The sequence below is a fragment of the Planococcus citri genome, chromosome 2 (assembly GCF_950023065.1).
Source record: "Planococcus citri chromosome 2, ihPlaCitr1.1, whole genome shotgun sequence".
In the NCBI taxonomy this organism is placed as follows: Eukaryota; Metazoa; Arthropoda; class Insecta; order Hemiptera; family Pseudococcidae; genus Planococcus; species Planococcus citri.
The window spans coordinates 8,818,016-8,836,833 of record NC_088678.1 but is presented as its reverse complement, the minus strand read 5'-3'; the positions used below and the strand labels follow the sequence as shown (position 1 = coordinate 8,836,833).

General features: G+C 34.7%; 1 protein-coding gene and 1 long non-coding RNA gene across 2 annotated transcripts; one reads left to right on the top strand and one right to left on the bottom strand.

Moving 5' to 3' along the window:
* Positions 1-11,898: 11,898 nt before the first annotated feature.
* LOC135834516 (uncharacterized) lies at positions 11,899-14,966 on the top strand. The gene is made up of 2 exons (XR_010556686.1): positions 11,899-12,067; positions 13,490-14,966. It is a non-coding gene; the product is annotated as an uncharacterized LOC135834516 (long non-coding RNA).
* LOC135834515 (uncharacterized) lies at positions 14,516-16,053 on the bottom strand. The gene is made up of 5 exons (XM_065348444.1): positions 15,667-16,053; positions 15,514-15,577; positions 15,277-15,386; positions 15,051-15,198; positions 14,516-14,965 (listed from the first exon to the last, which is right to left on the bottom strand). The coding sequence occupies exons 1-5, from the start codon at positions 15,745-15,747 to the stop codon at positions 14,616-14,618; spliced, it is 753 nt and encodes a 250-aa protein (XP_065204516.1). The 5' UTR covers positions 15,748-16,053; the 3' UTR covers positions 14,516-14,615.
* Between the last annotated feature and the right edge of the window lie 2,765 nt (positions 16,054-18,818).

Below are 18,818 nucleotides of genomic sequence, written 5' to 3'. Positions count from 1 at the left end.
CAGAACTGCTCCTACCGCAATAGCAGAGGCGTCTATCTCTAATATTGTTTCCCTTCCTTCCTTATGAATTCCTAACACAGGTTTTGACGTTAATAGTTTTTTCAAATTTTGGAAACAATTTTCGATATTTTCATTCCAGACTATTGGGTCATTATCTTTTGGATTTCCCTTCGTAACTTCCGTTAAAGGATGAGCAATTTTTGCGCCTAAAAAGCTTCTGACCTTCTTTACAGTTTTTGGCTTTGGAAATTTCACAATTTTCTCTATATTTTTTTCCAAAGTTTTTATTTTATCCCCTGTGATTTTGTGTCCTAAAAGGTTGGTTTCCTCATAAAAAAATTTGCATTTTGTTGTCTTAAGTTTGAGATTTAGTTTATCCAGACGTTCGAAAGTCATTTTCAAGTTTTGGAAAGCTGTTTCAAAATCGCTACCAAAAACACATATGTCGTCCATGTATGCGACCATATGTGTGTATAAAATGTCTGCGAAAGTTTCATAGATCGTTCTACTGAATGCGGCAGGAGAGATTTTTAATCCTTGGGGAAGCACATTAAATTCGTAAACTTCGTTATCAAAGATGATTGCGGTGATATATTTATCTTCTTCTTTTATGGGGATTTGAAAAAATCCCTGGTTTGCATCAAGGGTAGTAAAGTATTTTGACCCTTCCATTGCCATGAAAACATTATCAGTTCTTGGAACTGCATTTCTATCTGCTGCGATCTTTTCGTTTGATTTCTGATAGTTGCAAAGGAATCGGAAGGTCCCATCACCTTTTCTTTTTAGAAAGGCAGGAGTGGCGTAGCAAGACGAGCTTCTTCTCAATATATTACAATCTATCATTTTCTGTAAGAGTTTTTTCATTTCTCGTCTTTCCACGGGTGATAATTTATATCCTCTACTGGCGACTGGAGTGTCGTCCAGTAGATTTATTTTGTAAGGTTCCGTATTCGCTCTGCCAACGTTTAGAGGATCCGTTGTAAATAAATGTTTATATCGTTTTAAGAATCGTATCAATTTCCTCCTTTGTTTTCGTGGCAATTTTGGGTTTATATCTATTACGTTCCCTTCTTCATCTTTTAATTCATCATCTCCATTTTCATCATCGTCATCCTTCTCTTCTTCGGTTCTTATTTGGTGAATATTGCTCGTACTAGGTTTTACGTTTTTGTCTAGTGATTCTATTTTCGCTATTCGTTGATTTTTATGGAGTTGTTGCGGTATCGCGGTATAATTATATATCTTTACGGTTAATTCATTATTTTCTTCATTCAGTTTCCTAACCGTGGTACCACTATACGATGCAAAGTATTCCAGTTGTTTTACTTCCATGTACGTATCAATATTTCTGGTTTCAATCAGTGTTGGCCATAACGATATTTTTTTTCGTTCCGTTATTTCGTTACGTTACAAAATTTATATTTTTTTAGTTACGTTTTTCGTTATGGTATTTTGTAACGAAAAAATTGCTGTAACAGTATTTTTTGTTACGGCTGTACTTACATTTTTTCGTTACGTTATTTTCGTTATTTCTGTTACAATTTTTTCGTTACAGAAGTGTTTTTTCAACGTATATTTTGATGTAAAATGCATTTGTGGCGGAAAAAATGTGACAAAAATAACGAAAATAACGTTACAAGAAGGTTCAAATACCAGTGTAACGAAAAATATAGCGTTACAGCACTCAAAATCAGACAAATGAAAACACTGAAAACTCATTTTAGTCATTTTTTTTGACTTCACTTCAAATTTTCATAGCTTGAGCTACACAAATCAGAGTTTTTTAAGGGTTTGTTTTGTAATTTGTAACTAAAAAAATAACGAAAAAGGTAACAAAATTTTTCCGTTTTTTGTTACGTTACTTTCAGAAAAATATCGTTACGTTACATTTCAGTTACACAACATCACGTGATTAAAATAACGTTTTTGTTACAGTTCAGTTACCTGTAACGAAAAAAATTTCGTTATTTTCGTTTTTCGTTACAGTTACCATTACGGGACGCCAACACTGGTTTCAATTTTTTTATTCGCGATGATGGATGTTTTTGGAGGAATTATACAATCTTTAGTAACAACCAGGAAGTTTTTCTCATTCTTAACCATTTCATGGTCAGTTATTTCGTCAATCCATTTTTTATCTAGAGGGATTTTTATCCTTTTGTCATCTATTCCGAATTCTAGACAACCTTCAACAAAATTTATGTTGGCTTTTTGTTTTATTAGAAAGTCCAATCCTAATAGCATATCGGATGCTAAGTTTTGAATCACATAGGCTTTAAAATTAAAATCAACGTTTTTGACTGTGATGATACCAGATGTGAGACCAAGAACATTTATCGGGTCGTTACAGAGGGTTCCAGCATTCATGTTGGTTTCTTCTAAGGGCATATTCCTATGTAGGCAATTATCTTTTATGCAAGTTATATTGCTGCCTGTATCGATAACTGCATCAATGTTTCTACCATTGATTTTCAATTTTGCTTTGACTAATAGATTAGCAGTACCTTCAGCGTTTATATTTATGTATTTAAGTTCAGTATTATCTTTCATGTTAGCAGTTCGTTCTGTTTTCTTCTTGATCTTTTTGAGCAATCTAACTTGAAATATGCCCTTCCTTCTTAGTTTTTTGGATTTTGGTTATTTGGACCCCCTCTGTTATATCCTCTGAATCCTCTTGGTCCTCTGGTATATTGATTCCCAGCAAAACTACCTCTCATATACCCGTTTGTTTCAAAGTTTGTTTTAGGAGGATTTGCGTAATTTTGATTATTCCTGTATCCATTGTAGTTTGTTCTATTTTGGTATCCCCCATTATAATTTCTGTTATCATTATAATATTGCCGGTTATAATATCCCAGGCGGGAATTTCCAAAATTTTGACCAGGTACATAGTTTGGTCTTTGGGCAAAGTTTTGCCTTCTTTGAGGGTAAGATGGGTAGTAGTTTGCGTTCACATTCGGGTTTGTTGTCTGATATATATTCGTTTTGCTTTCTTTCGCTTCGAGTTGCTCCATCTTTTCTGTCAGTTTTTCGACCTTCGTCTTCAGGTCGATATCTTGTCGCTTTTCTTTCATAAGATTTTTTGTTTCGTACTTCAAAATTGATTCTTTAAGTTTTTCGATTGAATCGATCTGAAAGATTGATAGCCACTCAATAAGAGTCGGAGAAAGTCCTTTAATAATCTTCTTGCATATCTTTTCTTCTTCCATTTTTGGATCTATCTGTTTACATACTTTTGAGATGTCTCTGATATAATCATCAATATCAGAGCCATCTTGATAGAATTTCTTTTTAAGCTCGGACTTTAGTGCCTGTTTGTTCAGCTGATATCGTTTTTCTAATAGAGTCTTGATTTCACTATACTTGTCAATTTTCTTCACATCTTTGAGGTGTGTGAATGTCTCCAGAGCTTCATCTTCCAGGTGGTATGGTAGGTATTTGAATTTATCAGCATCGGTCCAACCTTTTAGGGTTGCCGCTAATTCGAATTGCAAGAAGAAGTTTTGAATATTTTCCGACTTCTTTCCGGAGAACGTTTTTATCTTATATTTTGGCTCAGCCATTTTTGCTTTTATATATTCTCTGAATTCAGTAAATTTTCTAATTATCCTTTTTGATTGGTGAATTCTTTTTTCGAATGACTCTTTTACTTTATCTTTATCTTCGATATCAGCGAATTCCTGAACCAGTTGTTCTTTTTCTGTTTCAAGATTTTTTTGTTCCAATATCCAAAATTCAGTTGACTCAAGTTGACTTTTTTCTTGTTTTAAAAATAAATTCAATTTTTTTATTTCGATTTCTGAGTTCCTTTTCTCTTGGATGTTATTGTAGCTGGCTTGCAGCTTTCTCCCAAAAGTTGGATGATTCAGTACAAAGGTTTTTAAGGATTTCCTTAATTCGTCTATGGAACCCTGTTTTCCGATGAAGTATGTGTCTAGTATAGTCTCCAACTCAGGTTTTGTGCAGAGGTATATCCAAGACATGTATACTTCCATAAATTTTTGACCTTGTATTTTATCAATACAGCCAAGTAAGCGGACGTACCCTCGCGACCTGCCGAGTACAATCTACGTCAGCCTACCTGGTGGTACAGAAAAATAAAAAGGTTGATCTCCTCACTGATAATCTTACTCTAGGCAAGCCTCTCTGTGTGGAGATTTGATTCGAGAGATAACACGTCTATGGATAATTCAGGGGAAATTTGAAATTTCAACCCTTAATGCACAATGGCTTTATACAATTTCAACTTGATTGAGGGGGAATGAATCAACCCCTATTATAAACAATATGTATTTCGTACCCTTTTTAGTTTGACAAGGTCACTAGCGATGATAAGAATTTTTCCAAAATCTCGACGATGATAAGAACTTTCAGAGTCACCAATGATAGTAAAAATTTTTGGAGTTTCCAACGATGAAGGAAAAGTTTTCACCCCCTTTAACACAATATTGTTTTCGGCAATAGAGGTGATGATGCAGACTTTGTAGACTGACGAAGCTACCGAAGATGAGGGGGAGTTTCAACCCCTTTAATATAATTATGCAATTGAACCACCCTTGTTCACCAGTGATGAGGGGGAATTTTCAACCCCTTTTAATATGGAGTTGAACAACCCTTATAATTCAAATGCGAAAATATTCACCAGTGATGAGGGGGAATTTTTCAACCCCTTTTAATATAGTAGTTGATGGGTGGAGAAATAATAACCCCTTTAATATGATATTGGCTCAAGCAACCCTTGCGATGTCAGCATCCACTAATGAGTCAGTGACCACAAAGAGAGACAAGACAAAAAAAATTTCTACCCCTAGGTATCAACCCCTATTTGTTGGTTCAGTGGGGATCTACGCCCCTTGTTTATAGAAAAAGAGAAAAAAAATAATTACACTACCCCTATTTATCAACTCCCATAAGGAGTAACTGTTCAACCCTTATTTGTTTGGTAAGGGTGGGGGAAGTATTTCGCCTCTTATTTGCAGCAAATCGTTGTAACCGTACTTTTTAGTACAAGGGGGTGAATAACATTAGTAGTGGGGATGATTTTACACCTGTGCAGTATGTCGTAATAATAGAGTGCAATGCAGCCCCTTTTCCAGTCAGGTATCACCTAATACAAAATATTGCAACCCTTTTTAGGGAGTTTGTAATGATGCAACAACAATAAAAGCAAATAACAATAACAAAGGTAAAATATACAACCCCCTTTTTCAGCAGGTTTATAATGGTAACAATTGATTCGTAATATAACGATAACAATAAACCAAAAAATAACAAATGTAAAATACACAGCTCCTTTTTGCAGCAAATTTATAATGATAATATTCTAGACGAGGGTGGGGGGGGAGGAGAATAAAATAATCCCTTTTTCGTCGGATGGTAACCAGCACTGAAGTAGGGGTAGTAACGATAAAAAAAAAACGAGGGGGTTTCAGTCTTTTTCCCACCAGATATCAATAAAGATGCATAAAATAATCACCCCTTATTTTTGGTAGATGGATAGACGGGGGGGGGGGGAGAATTTCACGAAAAATTTGATACTCTCATTAAATTGCAATATCAGACTAATTGAATTGACCAGTAGCGACCCTTGTCGTAATAAATCGTGACAATGTAGGATAACGATTAAAACTCACAATAAAATTTACTCATGGATTGAGATAATCGTGATCTTGTATTTTCACCAGAGTATGGTGGTTACAGTGGGGGAGGGACAAAAAATTTTTTCATTTCGACCCTTAGTAGAGGGTGGTAATACTAGCTGAGGAATCCATGTGGGTACATATCAACAATTTATTTTCGTGATCGAGTGTACCAGATTTGGGGAGGTGCTACTTAGTTTCCAAATTCCAAAAAAAAAACTTTGTCTCTAAATTCGGCGAGTAATATTCATATGAATGGGATTCCGATATCAACAACTAGAAAAGTTTTCTGAATGTGTTCTTAATTCTCACTAATATTTCGTAAAAATTGCGAAATTATCGGTTTTTGGTGAAAATTATGTATATTTCGAGTTTTTTGTTTCAAGTTATTAGCTGAAAATGTATTTGTTTAAAACAGACGTAATCTGTATGAATTTTCTTGGTTTGAGAAAAGTTTCAAATTTCGACAATTTTATGCATTGGTTTTTGAGGAAAAAAAAATTTCTACTTGACATGGGTTTTGGGGTTTTGGCTTTTAATATATTTTTTTTTTCGAAGATATTTGGTAAAGTTTTCGAGTTTAGAAGGATACACACTCAAATAGAAATTTCAATACATTTCGAGACTGAATGATTTGTGCACAGAATCGCTGAGAACAAGAAAATTTTGCTGATTGATTTTTCACGTTGGGATTCGTTACACCGTAATTATTTCGCGAAGAAAAGCTAGGTAAGTTTAGAGTATTTTTGAGACAAACGAACTTTACAACTACAGCCAGAAAACAAAGACACATCAATTCGATAAGAAAAATCAATAAAATGGGGAGAATTTTATATCCTACTTGAATATTCAACGGAGATGATCACCAAAAAAAAATATATGCCTACGAGGTGGAGGATCTCATAAAGAAATCGGTGGGGAGAAAGAAGAATGTCACGATTTTTGGTTTGAATTAATCGTCCTACTGATAGATAAAAATCCGCAAGTGATAGGGGGTCAGTTTTCGAATTTCTAGTTTGAAAAAAAAAGGAAAAAAAAACGTCAGTATTTTGAGCACAAATCAATCGAAATTTTAGCGAGATAAAGAAAAGCAAGTTTGAATACCACTCTGGATTTAATCGTTTTCGAAATATTTTTTGGTTCTTTCTGGGTGCACAATGGATTTCTATTCGTAGACGATGCGTAAGAATATTCAATACGAGGTGTAGTGAGATTTTATCAACACGATTCGAAAAAAAAACTACCCCAGAGGGAGAAATTTTAAAAAGCAGTAAATTCAAATTCAAAAAGAAAAATCGTCGACATATGAAAAACAACAGGGAAATTATCTGGCACCGCGCAAATTCCACACTGGTTTTTTCCCACGTGAATTTATTTCGCGATATTTTCGAATTTGGCGAGCAGGAATGGCGTTTCTATTCGTAGATCAAGAAGAAAAATTTTTTTATCATCACAAAATAATATACATTTCAGCAAGTTGGAACGAAAGACCTCAATTTTAGAACGTATGAGTAATTTCGTAGATGACGATATTTTAATTTAGAAAATTGCTGCACAATTTCAACTGATGTCAAGTTGCATAGAATCTGGGAACATTCGCGGCTAATAATTTTTCTTCTTTTCAAAGTTAGCAAATTTCAAGCATTTTCCCCCTAAAGTCTGACGTAGATCCTCTCAATGATTAGAGAATAAATTTTTTTGAGCGATTTTGAATTTTAAAATCTTACTAGACGGGGAGGGAATGAGTGAGCGAAGGTGAAAACCGAGGTGTCGAAATCTGACGATCACAATATTCAGAGTTTTTGTGTAGCAGACAAAACCCAAATTTTCTCACCGTTTTAAACGAAAATCGGAGGATGGATAAAATGATGATGTCGAGAATAATACACGCAATATTTTAGAACGAATTTGGCTTTTGGTTGATTTTTTGAAAAGATAGAAGGGTGAAATTTGGTTTGATAATTTTAAAGGCTAGATAGAGGACCATTTACAATGTAAAATAGAAAAAAAAATCAGAGAAAAAAAAACTCAACGTTACCCTTGGCATGTTGTAGACAATTAATTTTCCGAACGGCTGGAGAGCGACAAATTTTGGCTGCTTCTATTTCTTCTCTGCTGGGCTGGCGGTGAGCTGCTGGATACAAACACGGCGATTTTATTTCTAAGCTGATTCTTCGGGAATGAAAATTTTCCAAACGGCTGGAGGACGACAAATTTTGGCTGCTTCAAATGCGACTCTGATGATGGATGATGGCAATGGACGAGACTTTTTTGGGCGGCTAGAATATCTTCTTCGAATAAGCCATAAACTTGGTCGACGAATTTACGCAGCGCATAGACAAATGGAAGGCAAAATATTCACGTTCTGATGTCTTCTTTATGGGGGCGATTTTCTGTGGTCAACGATCTGAATAGTCTTCAAACGATTTTGGCTGGCGATGAAATATCGACGAATTTACGAAACACGTAGGCGAACAATAATTGAGCACTTTTTCTGTCAGTTTATGATTTGAACGACAAATTTGCGAAGTTACTTGATCGTTTTTCTGGCCACGCACATTGGATTTTTTTATTTTTCGTAAAAATTTACAGTTGATTGATTTTTTTATTCGTGTCACCGATTTAAAACACTTCTGCTAGATGTCAATTTGCGAATATTCTCGCGAGGGAAATCTGTACCGATTTGAATTCGAATTTTTTCGACACGTTTGAACGACAAGTTATTCAACGAATTTACAATATGATTACGTTCCAGCACTTGGGTCGATTTTTCTCACGAACCTGTTCGAATTTTCTCGATGGTTTTTTTTTTTTTTCGAAACGAAAATTTTTCTCGGGCGTAGGTCTTTATCCACACGTTTTGGGCGCCAACTGTCACGTTCGATTTTACCTCCGAAATAAAAACCGAGACTTGTTGATTATTAACAGAATTATATTTTAACGAACAGAACAGTACGAACAACAATTAATATTGGGCAGATGTTATGCCTCTCGGAGGTACGATACGCGACTAAAATTTACGTCCACCTTCGACATAGTCGTTGGTGGACATTTCCACCAAAACTGCTGATTCAGCAGTTTTGGCAGAAAGGTGGCGTGATCGCCTAAAAGTACCGTGTGCAACTTTGTACATCGAAAGTTGCACATCAGCAAATTTTGTATCCGCCGATGCGATGGCGTGACATTTTAGCCATCGCATTGGCGGATGGATTTTCCCACAATTCTGAGAAATTACTTATTCGGCGACTCGTATTTTCTAACGAAAACACGAGTCGTCGAATATGGCGCAATTTACGACGCCACATTTGTTTCCCTTTCTCCCCACCCCCTACGATGAAAAATTCTGAAAAAATTCAGGGAGGTACCCCCATGTATCCTCCAACTATATTCGTTCACAGAAAAAATTTATCTCAAACACGCACTGATGCAGAATTTTTCCCCTGAAAAGAGCGTTTTTTGGCCCCCCTGGCCGAAGGGAGTAGGATGAGGGGCGGGTTATGGGGCCAAAAGTATGTTTTTGGAGTACTAATCATACCCTATGAGTTATCAAAATTCAAGAATACTTGAAACTGATTTTTCAAAATTTTGTTCATCTTTTTACAAATACTTTGATTGACTTTAATTCAACACAAGTAGTCAAGTACCTATTGCATTTTTTTTGGTTTATAAAAACTTGGATTTTCTAATGCACCTTACCCTGGTAAATTATAATTGAATTCAGTAATTAAATCTAAAAAAAAAAATTGACAAATTTGTAGTTTTTACACCCCCTCAAAATGACAATACTGGCTAAAATATCCAAGGTGAAAAAATTCCAAAAAAAGTATGCATGATTTCATTTTTTCATCACGTACCTACATCCCCCACCCCAATCATCGTCCAAAAAACGGCGTCGCATCAAAGCCAGCGCCAGATCCTGGTAACTTTAAAAGTGCCCATCCGCTCCTGCTTATATTGTTCAAAATGCAGTATTCTCAACGATAAGCCCCGTAGTCTAGTGGTTAAGGTCAGGTAGATAGGAACGTAGGGTCGCAGGTTCGAATCCCCAGTTGGGTAGGAAATTTTCGTTGATAAACTGACACGAAAATAGGTTCAAAAAATCGCTAAGTGCAATGTAAACTGATTCACATAAACATAATGCGTACCAAACGCATAAATTATTTTTAAAAAATCAAAAATGTACTCGTATAGTACATTGCACCACAGTTTTTTCTCAGTGTATCAAAAACCGCTATATCAAAAAACCGCTTTACCGCGATGTCGATTATTCTGCTTTCAAATTCCGCATTGCGGAAAAAAAACCGTCATAAATTCCGCTTAGCGGTTAGCGGTTAGTCCCAAATAGCCGCGACGGATTTTTTGGCGGGTTTCATCACGGATTTTCTCCCAACAGGGCCTCCATATCATGTATATTATATACTCAAAGGATGGCATTATGTCGCAAAGTCGATTTAAAAAATTAAAAGTTTGCAAAAAATGCGATTTTTAGATTTAAAACATGAAATTAAGTTTTGATTGGTGAAGTTGACCATTTGGACCCCTATTTGTACGTATCCGTTAAAAAAGTTAAAACACCTTCACTCGATGAAATAAACTTATCACAAAAAAATCAAAATCCGAAAAAATTCAAAAAATAAACGAATTTTTAGTTTTTGGTTGTGAGTGTGATTTTTATCAATCATCAACTTTTTCATGAAATACAATCATTAGAAAGAGGAATAAATTTAAACTTTTTTTGACGTTTGAAATTGAAAATTGAATTTTACAGAATCTCTTGTTTGTGAGGAGTTCATTTCATCGAGTGAAAGGTTTTTTTCCAACTTTTTCAACAGATATGTACGTAAAGATAGGGGTCAAATGGGTCAACTTTACCAATCAAAACTTTTTTTCATGTTTTAAATCAAAAAAATCGCATTTTTTCGTTGTCCATAATATATTTTTTCAGAATTTCTGAGAGCCGGAACGACATGAAAATTACGTTTTGAAACTTTGTGAGCTAATTTTTTGTACGAAAAAAAGTGGGAACACTGATTTTTATGATAGGTATCACCAAAAAGCCTTTTAAAACCCCTAACTATGGGAAAAAATTCCATTTTGGTAGGTATCGCGGTTATCGAGTAATCCACTGCTGAAATGGATAATATTTTAGGTTCGCGGAAAAATTTGACCCCCTCCCCCTGGCAGTCTTTAAAAAAATGCTAGAGGGCTGCGATTTGCGCCATTGGTCATCCCTTCAGAAGATCTTTCCACAGGGGATGTTTGTAATTTTTCCCTGCTTTCTGAGTGAAATGAAATAGCTTTACTTGTGCAAACCAAACTTCAAACATTCGCCAAAAATCGAAAAATCATGTTGCTCTTTCATCAACTGAAGCCGAATTTATTATTATGAATTTGTATAGACTAGTATTTGAATAAGGCATGCAAACGTATGATAAAATTGGATACCAGTCTTTTATGAAGATACGAAAATAGTTATGTCAGCAATTCTACTCTTTTTAAAAAATGATGATTCGCAAAATTTTGAACCCAAAATGAAATTATGCTATCTATGTATATGACTACAGATTAAATAAAATATGTATAAGATGAAAAATTGAATGACGAAATATACCTACCTACAAAGTATCAAGTTAAACCAAAAGTATGATCAATGATCATACGCTGCCCATTTTGTATTGTAGTGTAGTATTGCAAAGTTTATTTTAGGTAAATATAAAACTAGATCCTTAATTTTTCTACTTTCAATATAAATGATGAACGAATTATGCCGATATTGTCGATTATTTACATTGCCACATTGCCACATTGACTATAATTATAGATACTTATACTACGTAGTACGTATAGGTAGTATATCTGTATATGTAGTCAATGATTACTCGTGGATTATTGCAATGGCAAGCAACTGTCCGGTCTCATGATATTCTAAGTATGATAACATTCGATAACTTAATTCAATAAAATCTTTTTGAATTATACATCTTAGGTAGGTATTGGGTATGTATAAATATGCTTTCTCACAGTCTCACTTCAAACTTCGAAAAAATTAATGATGAAATTAATAGTAAACATCGGAAACAATACAATCATTCAAAAATAAATATCAACTTTGCTCTGTTCGAACAAAAAGGAACCAATCCACACTGATATTTCATTGTTATGTTCCATGAACGTGGTGAGTATAGACCATCTCGATTAGTGATTGCTGAACTGAACTGAAGTCAACTTATTTGTCTTATGACAGCCAAACTGTGTGGTTTTTCTTTTTATAATAATCTTGTCGGTTTTTCTTTTTAGGTATTATAATTTTGTCATTAGCATAATTTTTCTATACGATTTCGCGAATATTGTAATCGTAGTTTTGCGAATACTCATCAAATCATCAATTGTGATCGAAAAAGAAAAGGAGACACGTGATTGTGGCAGCTGTAAATACATTTCAGTCATTTACCAAGTAGTACAGTACATAAGTAATTATTTCTATAATAGGTACCTACCTAGACCTACATGTAGTTTAGAATCAGAGGTAATCTCGGTTCTTTCAGCATCCAGCAGGGGCATGTTCCGTGGTTTTCCTGCCCTCGGCCCGACCTTTTTTACTACCCCTAGTGCTTCTTGTTGCCTCCTCCCCCCCCCATGCTTTTTGACCACATTCAACTTTTTTCATGATCTCAGCCCCTTACCCCCCTCTCGGCTCTGCCCAATCATCACAATTCGTATTTAGTCGTATGTACAACATGAACTTGATGTACTTTCCATTATTTTCTGATACTTCCACTCTACTCATCTGCCATCTACAACAATTATTCTTCGATTTCTCACTCGAGCTAGAAATTGTATTTAAAGTAGGTAATACTCCCAATTTTCGTTATGGACCCAATTTTTTTTATTCCACATTATAGATTTTTGAAAAAGCAATTAAAGCAAATGAAAAAAAGAAAATTAAAAAAAAAATTAAAAAAATTAGAATATTTGAATTTTTATGCATAATTGGTGAATAATTTTTTTTTTTTTTTTTACTAAACAAATAAAAATTTTACGTCTAAAATTGGTCATTTTTTAAATTGCACGTATGTTTTTTCGACTTTTCTTTGACAGTTTTCCAACTTGAACAATATTTTGCAGAAAAGCTTATAAAAAATAAAATGAGAAGCTTGTGAAAATGTATACGTATTACCTATAAATTAAATTTCAGATTTACCTACCTATTATTTTTGCATAAATTTCAAATTGTGGAAATAAAAAGCAACGAAGAACATCATCTTTGATGATAGAAAATTATTTTTATTCTTCTGGCTTTTGGAATTTTTCATATTTGCCTACCCAAGTAAATGTACCAATTTTTGGAAAAGTTGTAAAAAAGTTTCAATTTTTTGGAGGGGAAGGGGTGGGAGGGGTATCAAAAAGCGTCAACTTTTGGTAAAATAGTCAAGAAGTGTCCATTTTTGGCACAATTTAAATAATGTTCATTTTTTTATAATTTTCGAAAAGGGTCCATTTCTGGTAAAAATAAACCAATTTTTGCTAAAATTGTTAAAAAGAGACCTGTTCTTGTCAAGATTGCTCAACAAGTCCTGTTTTTGCTAAAATGGTCAAAAAAAATGATGGTGAGTTGCCGAAAAATTATGACATTTTTTCATAAAAATTCTCAGGAATGACTCTTCTAAAATTTGGCCAATTTGGATGAAATTTTGCCGAAAATGCCGACTGAGAAATGACTGGCTGTGAGACTGAGTGACCGTAACACCGTATGAATTTTTCAACTGAAACCCTACAATATTTTATTTAAGAATTGGAAAATTAGAACCACCTTTAAGATTAAGACTTGATGTTATTGCTTCATGTTTCAGAAATTAATCTTCGAGTTAGAATCAATCCAACATGTCCGATAAAAGCTCGCACGTTCCTGTAACTGATACCGTTTGCTTGACCAAATTGAATTATAGAAAATGTACGTATTTATGGATCATTGAAAACTACTCATTTCATGATAAAAGGAAACTTGTATTGAAATCGTTGCCATTTTCGGCGCATGACGACAAATTCAAATGGCGTGTACATCTTAATCCCGTTTACGAATCCAACTCTTACGTTTCCTTACAAGTGCATCCGTCAGAAGAATGTTCTAATTTCGCTGAACACAGCCCGATTATGGGAACTTTGAAATTCGCTATAATAGACGCTGAAAACATTCCCGATTCCAATACTCCTGACTCTATTGAATTAGCGACCTAGATTGCCAGCTATACGATTTTTACCGGCTTTTTTGAAATTGGAAAGTTATTTTGATTCGTAATTTGCTTACATTCAATTTCCGACTCCGATTTCGATTCCACTCTTGGCTCTGATTCCGATTCCAATCATAATTTCTGCAATATCTTTATCACGGTTTCTCAATAAGATGTTTATGGCTACATAATACGATTCTCGTCGTGTAGTTAAGGCATTCCTGCTCATCACAAAATTGATGGTGACTTTTCATGCTGAAATTTCCGTTAACAATGCTGCAGCCTCTCCAAATGAACCGATTTGGGTGATATTTTGCACAGTAATATCCGTTTGCAAAAATCTACCAATTAATATTACAACGTCGATTGGCGTTGTTTAATAGTATTTTTTTGGGTAGTAACAGTAACCGGCAAATATATTTTCAACGGATAATTACCGCGCATCCAAAAATGAACTTTGGCACCTAAAATTTGGGTAATATTTGAAAACGAAGCTATTGATAAACAACTAGATTTTGTAAAATTTCAAATGCTCTTATCCCTAGCCCTAGTAGAAAAAATCACAGACACCTCCGATTTGTGTCTCTCATCATTTGATGACTTTTAAATACGCAAAGACAACATGCAAAATATTAAAAATATCGAGGATTCGTCGTTTAATTTTTTATTTTATATTTAACATGGAATTTCCAAGTATGAACTTACAAGTGTAAACAACCCACAGTCTGCATATAGTACATGCATTTCTTCAAGGAGCATACGGTGGTGGTTTTTCATTCATGCCAACAGATTGAGGCATGTAGTAAGGTGCAGATGGCATTGCAGTTTGAGCATACTCATTAGGCGGATACATTAAACATGGCTCACCATGAGTGACAACAGGAGCATAAGGAGGTTGCGTAGCATACGGAGAATTTACGTAAGAAACCGACTGCAAATTTTGATCATTCGGACATGGAGCAGATGCAGAAGGAGATGATGCAGTTTGTGTCGATGTCGTGATTATAACGCCTGATATTCCATGTTCGCGTCCATCCTCTCCTTTTGATACTTGGCTGTAGAAACTGAAGATAATCGCGCAAGCGTAATAATGGTAAACTGAAAACGAACACGAATTAGCCACGATGAAGCAGTTTTAACAGATACTGTGGAAAAATATAAAGAAATAATATAGAGAATTTACCAAATAAAATGAACAGTGCTATTAGAGGGTCTCCTTTCGATTCAACGTTGTTCAAACTCTTCAACAAATAGGTGAGTATCTCGAGAAAATACATAAGAAGTATAAGCGTTTCACTCACGACCAATGGAATTAGGCAGCAAAGTGAGTCCTGCAGTGCAAACAGACGTAAATAAAATAATATACATGAACGTGGAGACGTGGTTCGTTCCAAGTGCTTATGACTTACTAAAGCAGCGCCGAAAAAAGCGAAAATCAATGCAAAGATTTGAATGGCGTAGTATAACTGGCTATGATCTACGAAATGATGCCCATAGGATAGTGAATATTGAGTGTCCACTGAAAAATTACGACCAAAAGTTACCTCATCAAAACGTCTAAGTAAGTAGTAAGATAGGAAGGTAATATTTGGTAGGTACTAGTTGTATGATTCTTATGACAACAAATAAACTGCAAGCTTACTTACGAAATTTTAGGAAATCAGGCGGATCTGTTTTTGAGGCATTTAAACAAGACATCAAGTTCCATACCTAACAAAAAATTGATATTTTATTCAAAAGAGTAAAAACTTTTATAGGTAGGTACGTTGTAATGTATTATTTGAAGCTACTGTACTTACAATACCAATACAACAAATAAAAATCATTCCTGTTTTCAACGAACAGCAGCAGCATGTTTGTTTCAACGTTGGAAAACACATGTTCAGGGCTTATTAAGTAAATAGGATGGAGTAAAATATAATGTTTTTTTTTTCAATACTTATAAGAAACTGCGCGAATTTAAGAAATGAACAATTATCCACAATTCACAAACTACATACTTACAATAAATTACATTTGAACACGAAATCAACGTTAGAATTTTTTTACATATTTATGTACTAATCGTTTATCGCGGCAGTATAATACAGTAAAATATCGATAAAACACTGATTCACATAAGTTAATTATCACACAGCAGGAACAACCAGTTTACTCATCGAGCTAATCACAATTACTGGGAATGATAACATCTTATCAACGTACTTGTATAAACTGTATGGTATATTTTTTCTCTCTGTAAAAGAAGAGAATACCTAATGAATGACGTAAGTATATTGGGAAGTTTTCCCATTCGTTTTCGGAAGCATAATAATAATATGAGTTATCAAACGGGATTTTCGGGGTGTTTCTGTTCGCCCACGTTCCCATCCTTTGGCCTACAATTTCGCGTTTGCTTTTCATTGAACGTTAAAGAAGTTTAATATTTTGCATAGGTTACTATTTGAAGGATTCTTTCCAATTTTAGCTTCTTATCAAAATTGAAGGAGCAATGATTGATTGAAATTTTAACTGTATATCTATATCTAGCACCTTGGTCGTTAAGTTTATAAAAATGTACGTTTTGCGGATTTTTGGCAAAATTTTAAATCATAGCCCTAAAATTTGGCTAGATTTTGAAAATTTATTTTTTTTAAATATGCTCAACATCGAATTTTTAAAATTGTAGTCAATAAATTCTTACTTGCCTTTAAAACTCCACGAACTATTTTTTTTTTTTTCATTTGCAGCGATTTCATGCAATTAAGTTTCAAAGTTGGTGATTACGACGAGAAATGTTCCCCAATGTAGATTGAGTCCGAAAAAGTATGCGAAAATATTACATCACCAGTGAAAATTTCGGACGCTGAAGTGCATTTTTCGATTTTTAGTCAGTTAATTATTTAAAATCAAAGTTGGTAGATTTTGACCAAATTAAGCAGAGACCATGATGCTAACTAATTTCAAAAAAATCAAAAATACTTGATAGCCAAAAGCTAATAAAATTTTTTCGATTTTTGAAAATAGGCAAAAATCAACACGCATTTATCGAAAAATAAGCGATCTGCAAATTTTCAATCGCTCAGTGGAACCCTAAAAGTGATTTTGCATTTTGATGGAAATAGCGCAGAATGAACGAGAGTCTCAAATACTTCAATTTGAGAATGGGTGATTTTTCCCAAAACAGATTGTGTAGAGCTGGAGGAGTGAAAAGCCACCATTTTTTTGACTTTCCGCTCAAAATGATAGTGTCTGCTGAATTCGATCAAAATCCACCAATGCTTATTTTGAGCGATCCACCCTAACACTTTTGATTTTTTGGATTTCTGATTATGAAAAAGGCTGGTCAAAAAACCACTCTTGAGGTGTCCCTCCCAAAATCGACTCAAATGTGGATAAACTCGTTAAACAGATCGAGTATAACACACAACTCGATTTTTATCTGCCCAATTTCATATTCACGCCTTCTGGAGCAAATTCAAAATTCTGGAGAAATTGTAAAATAGCGCTGGAGGCTCCAGAATGGCTGGAAATGGCGAAATTTGGATTTGGGGGGTTAATATCAGTTTTAGGATTTATTTTGAACATTTTTACCGATCAAGTACATACTTTTTTTAAAAAAGCATAAATCACCAAAATAGTCAATTTTGGATTTTCAAAAATTCGCTAAAAATCGAAAAATAAACTTGGGAAGCTGAAAATTTGGATTTGGGGGTTTTAGAACATGCTCTTTCCGAAAATCGCGGTCCCGTTCAAATCAGATGCGGATATACCTCGAGAGGTTCCCTTATGAGTCAGCACCAATGGCGAGCATACAAGCTTTTATTTCCTATAGATTTTATAACTTTTTTTGTTTTCAGTTTTTTTTGGAAAACTAGAATGTGGGTCATTCCGTGTTAATTCGACCAAAAAAATGCAATTGTCTTTCGATTTCGCTAATTTTTTTTTTTTTTAATGTCTTCGTCGTCGTGGTTCCTTGTCCTTTACAGGACATTGGAAATCGCATTTTTGTACTCACCAAATAAGTAAGAAATCCGCAATCAGTTTGGTTACAGCCCCCTCAGGGGGCAGATGGGGGGCTTCAATTATTTTCACATTGTCTAGAGGTAGGTACTCAACTTCAGTAGCGCATATCTCCAAAGCTATGATACTTCGATCAAAACTGATTTCACAATTTGAAAGAGCATTGCGGAAGTACCAATTTTGAAATTTTCAAGAGTTGAAAGTTGAACATTCAAATTGAAAGTTCAAATTTCAAAATGGTGCTGAAAGTGGGAGCTACCATTTAAAATTCCGAAAAAATTTCCATAGATGTACCTATTTGATGCTTTTTTTGAAATATTTTCGAGATGGGGTCTTTCAATGGAGGAAGAGCACCCCCTCCTCCAAATTTGGACAAAACTTTTTAAAAAAATTTGGGGCATGTGATGTATCGAATTGTATGTTTTTGGTAACGCTGAACACGAATATGACGTCAGATTTTTGTTTGGATCCCATAATATGGAATTCATTACCCATTTGTTGGATCTTTTACCTATTTGGGAAGGTTCTTGGGGACCATGGGTGAAGTCAATTTGAATAATTAAGACTAATATTCGTGTATTTCATGTGACACACGAATGAAAGCTTTTTTTTTGACTTTTACCCCCTTTTGGAGAAGTTCTGAGGGTCGTGTATGGGTCCAATAAAAAAGCTGGTGTTCAACGTCACTGCGAAAACATACTATTTTATGTATCACACGAACAGAACACTTTTTGAACTTTTACCCCATTTAGAGAGATGCTAGGGTCCGTGGATGGGGGTCCAATCAAAAATCTGACGCCATATCCGTCCTTCACCCGCCCCCTGAGGGGGCTGGGACTAAACTGATTGCGAGTTTCATACTTATTGGGTGGGTAGACATTGTAAAAAAAATTTGAGTGAAGTTGAAGGACACGACTCAAAAACGTTGGCTAGATTGAGGTGGAATGAC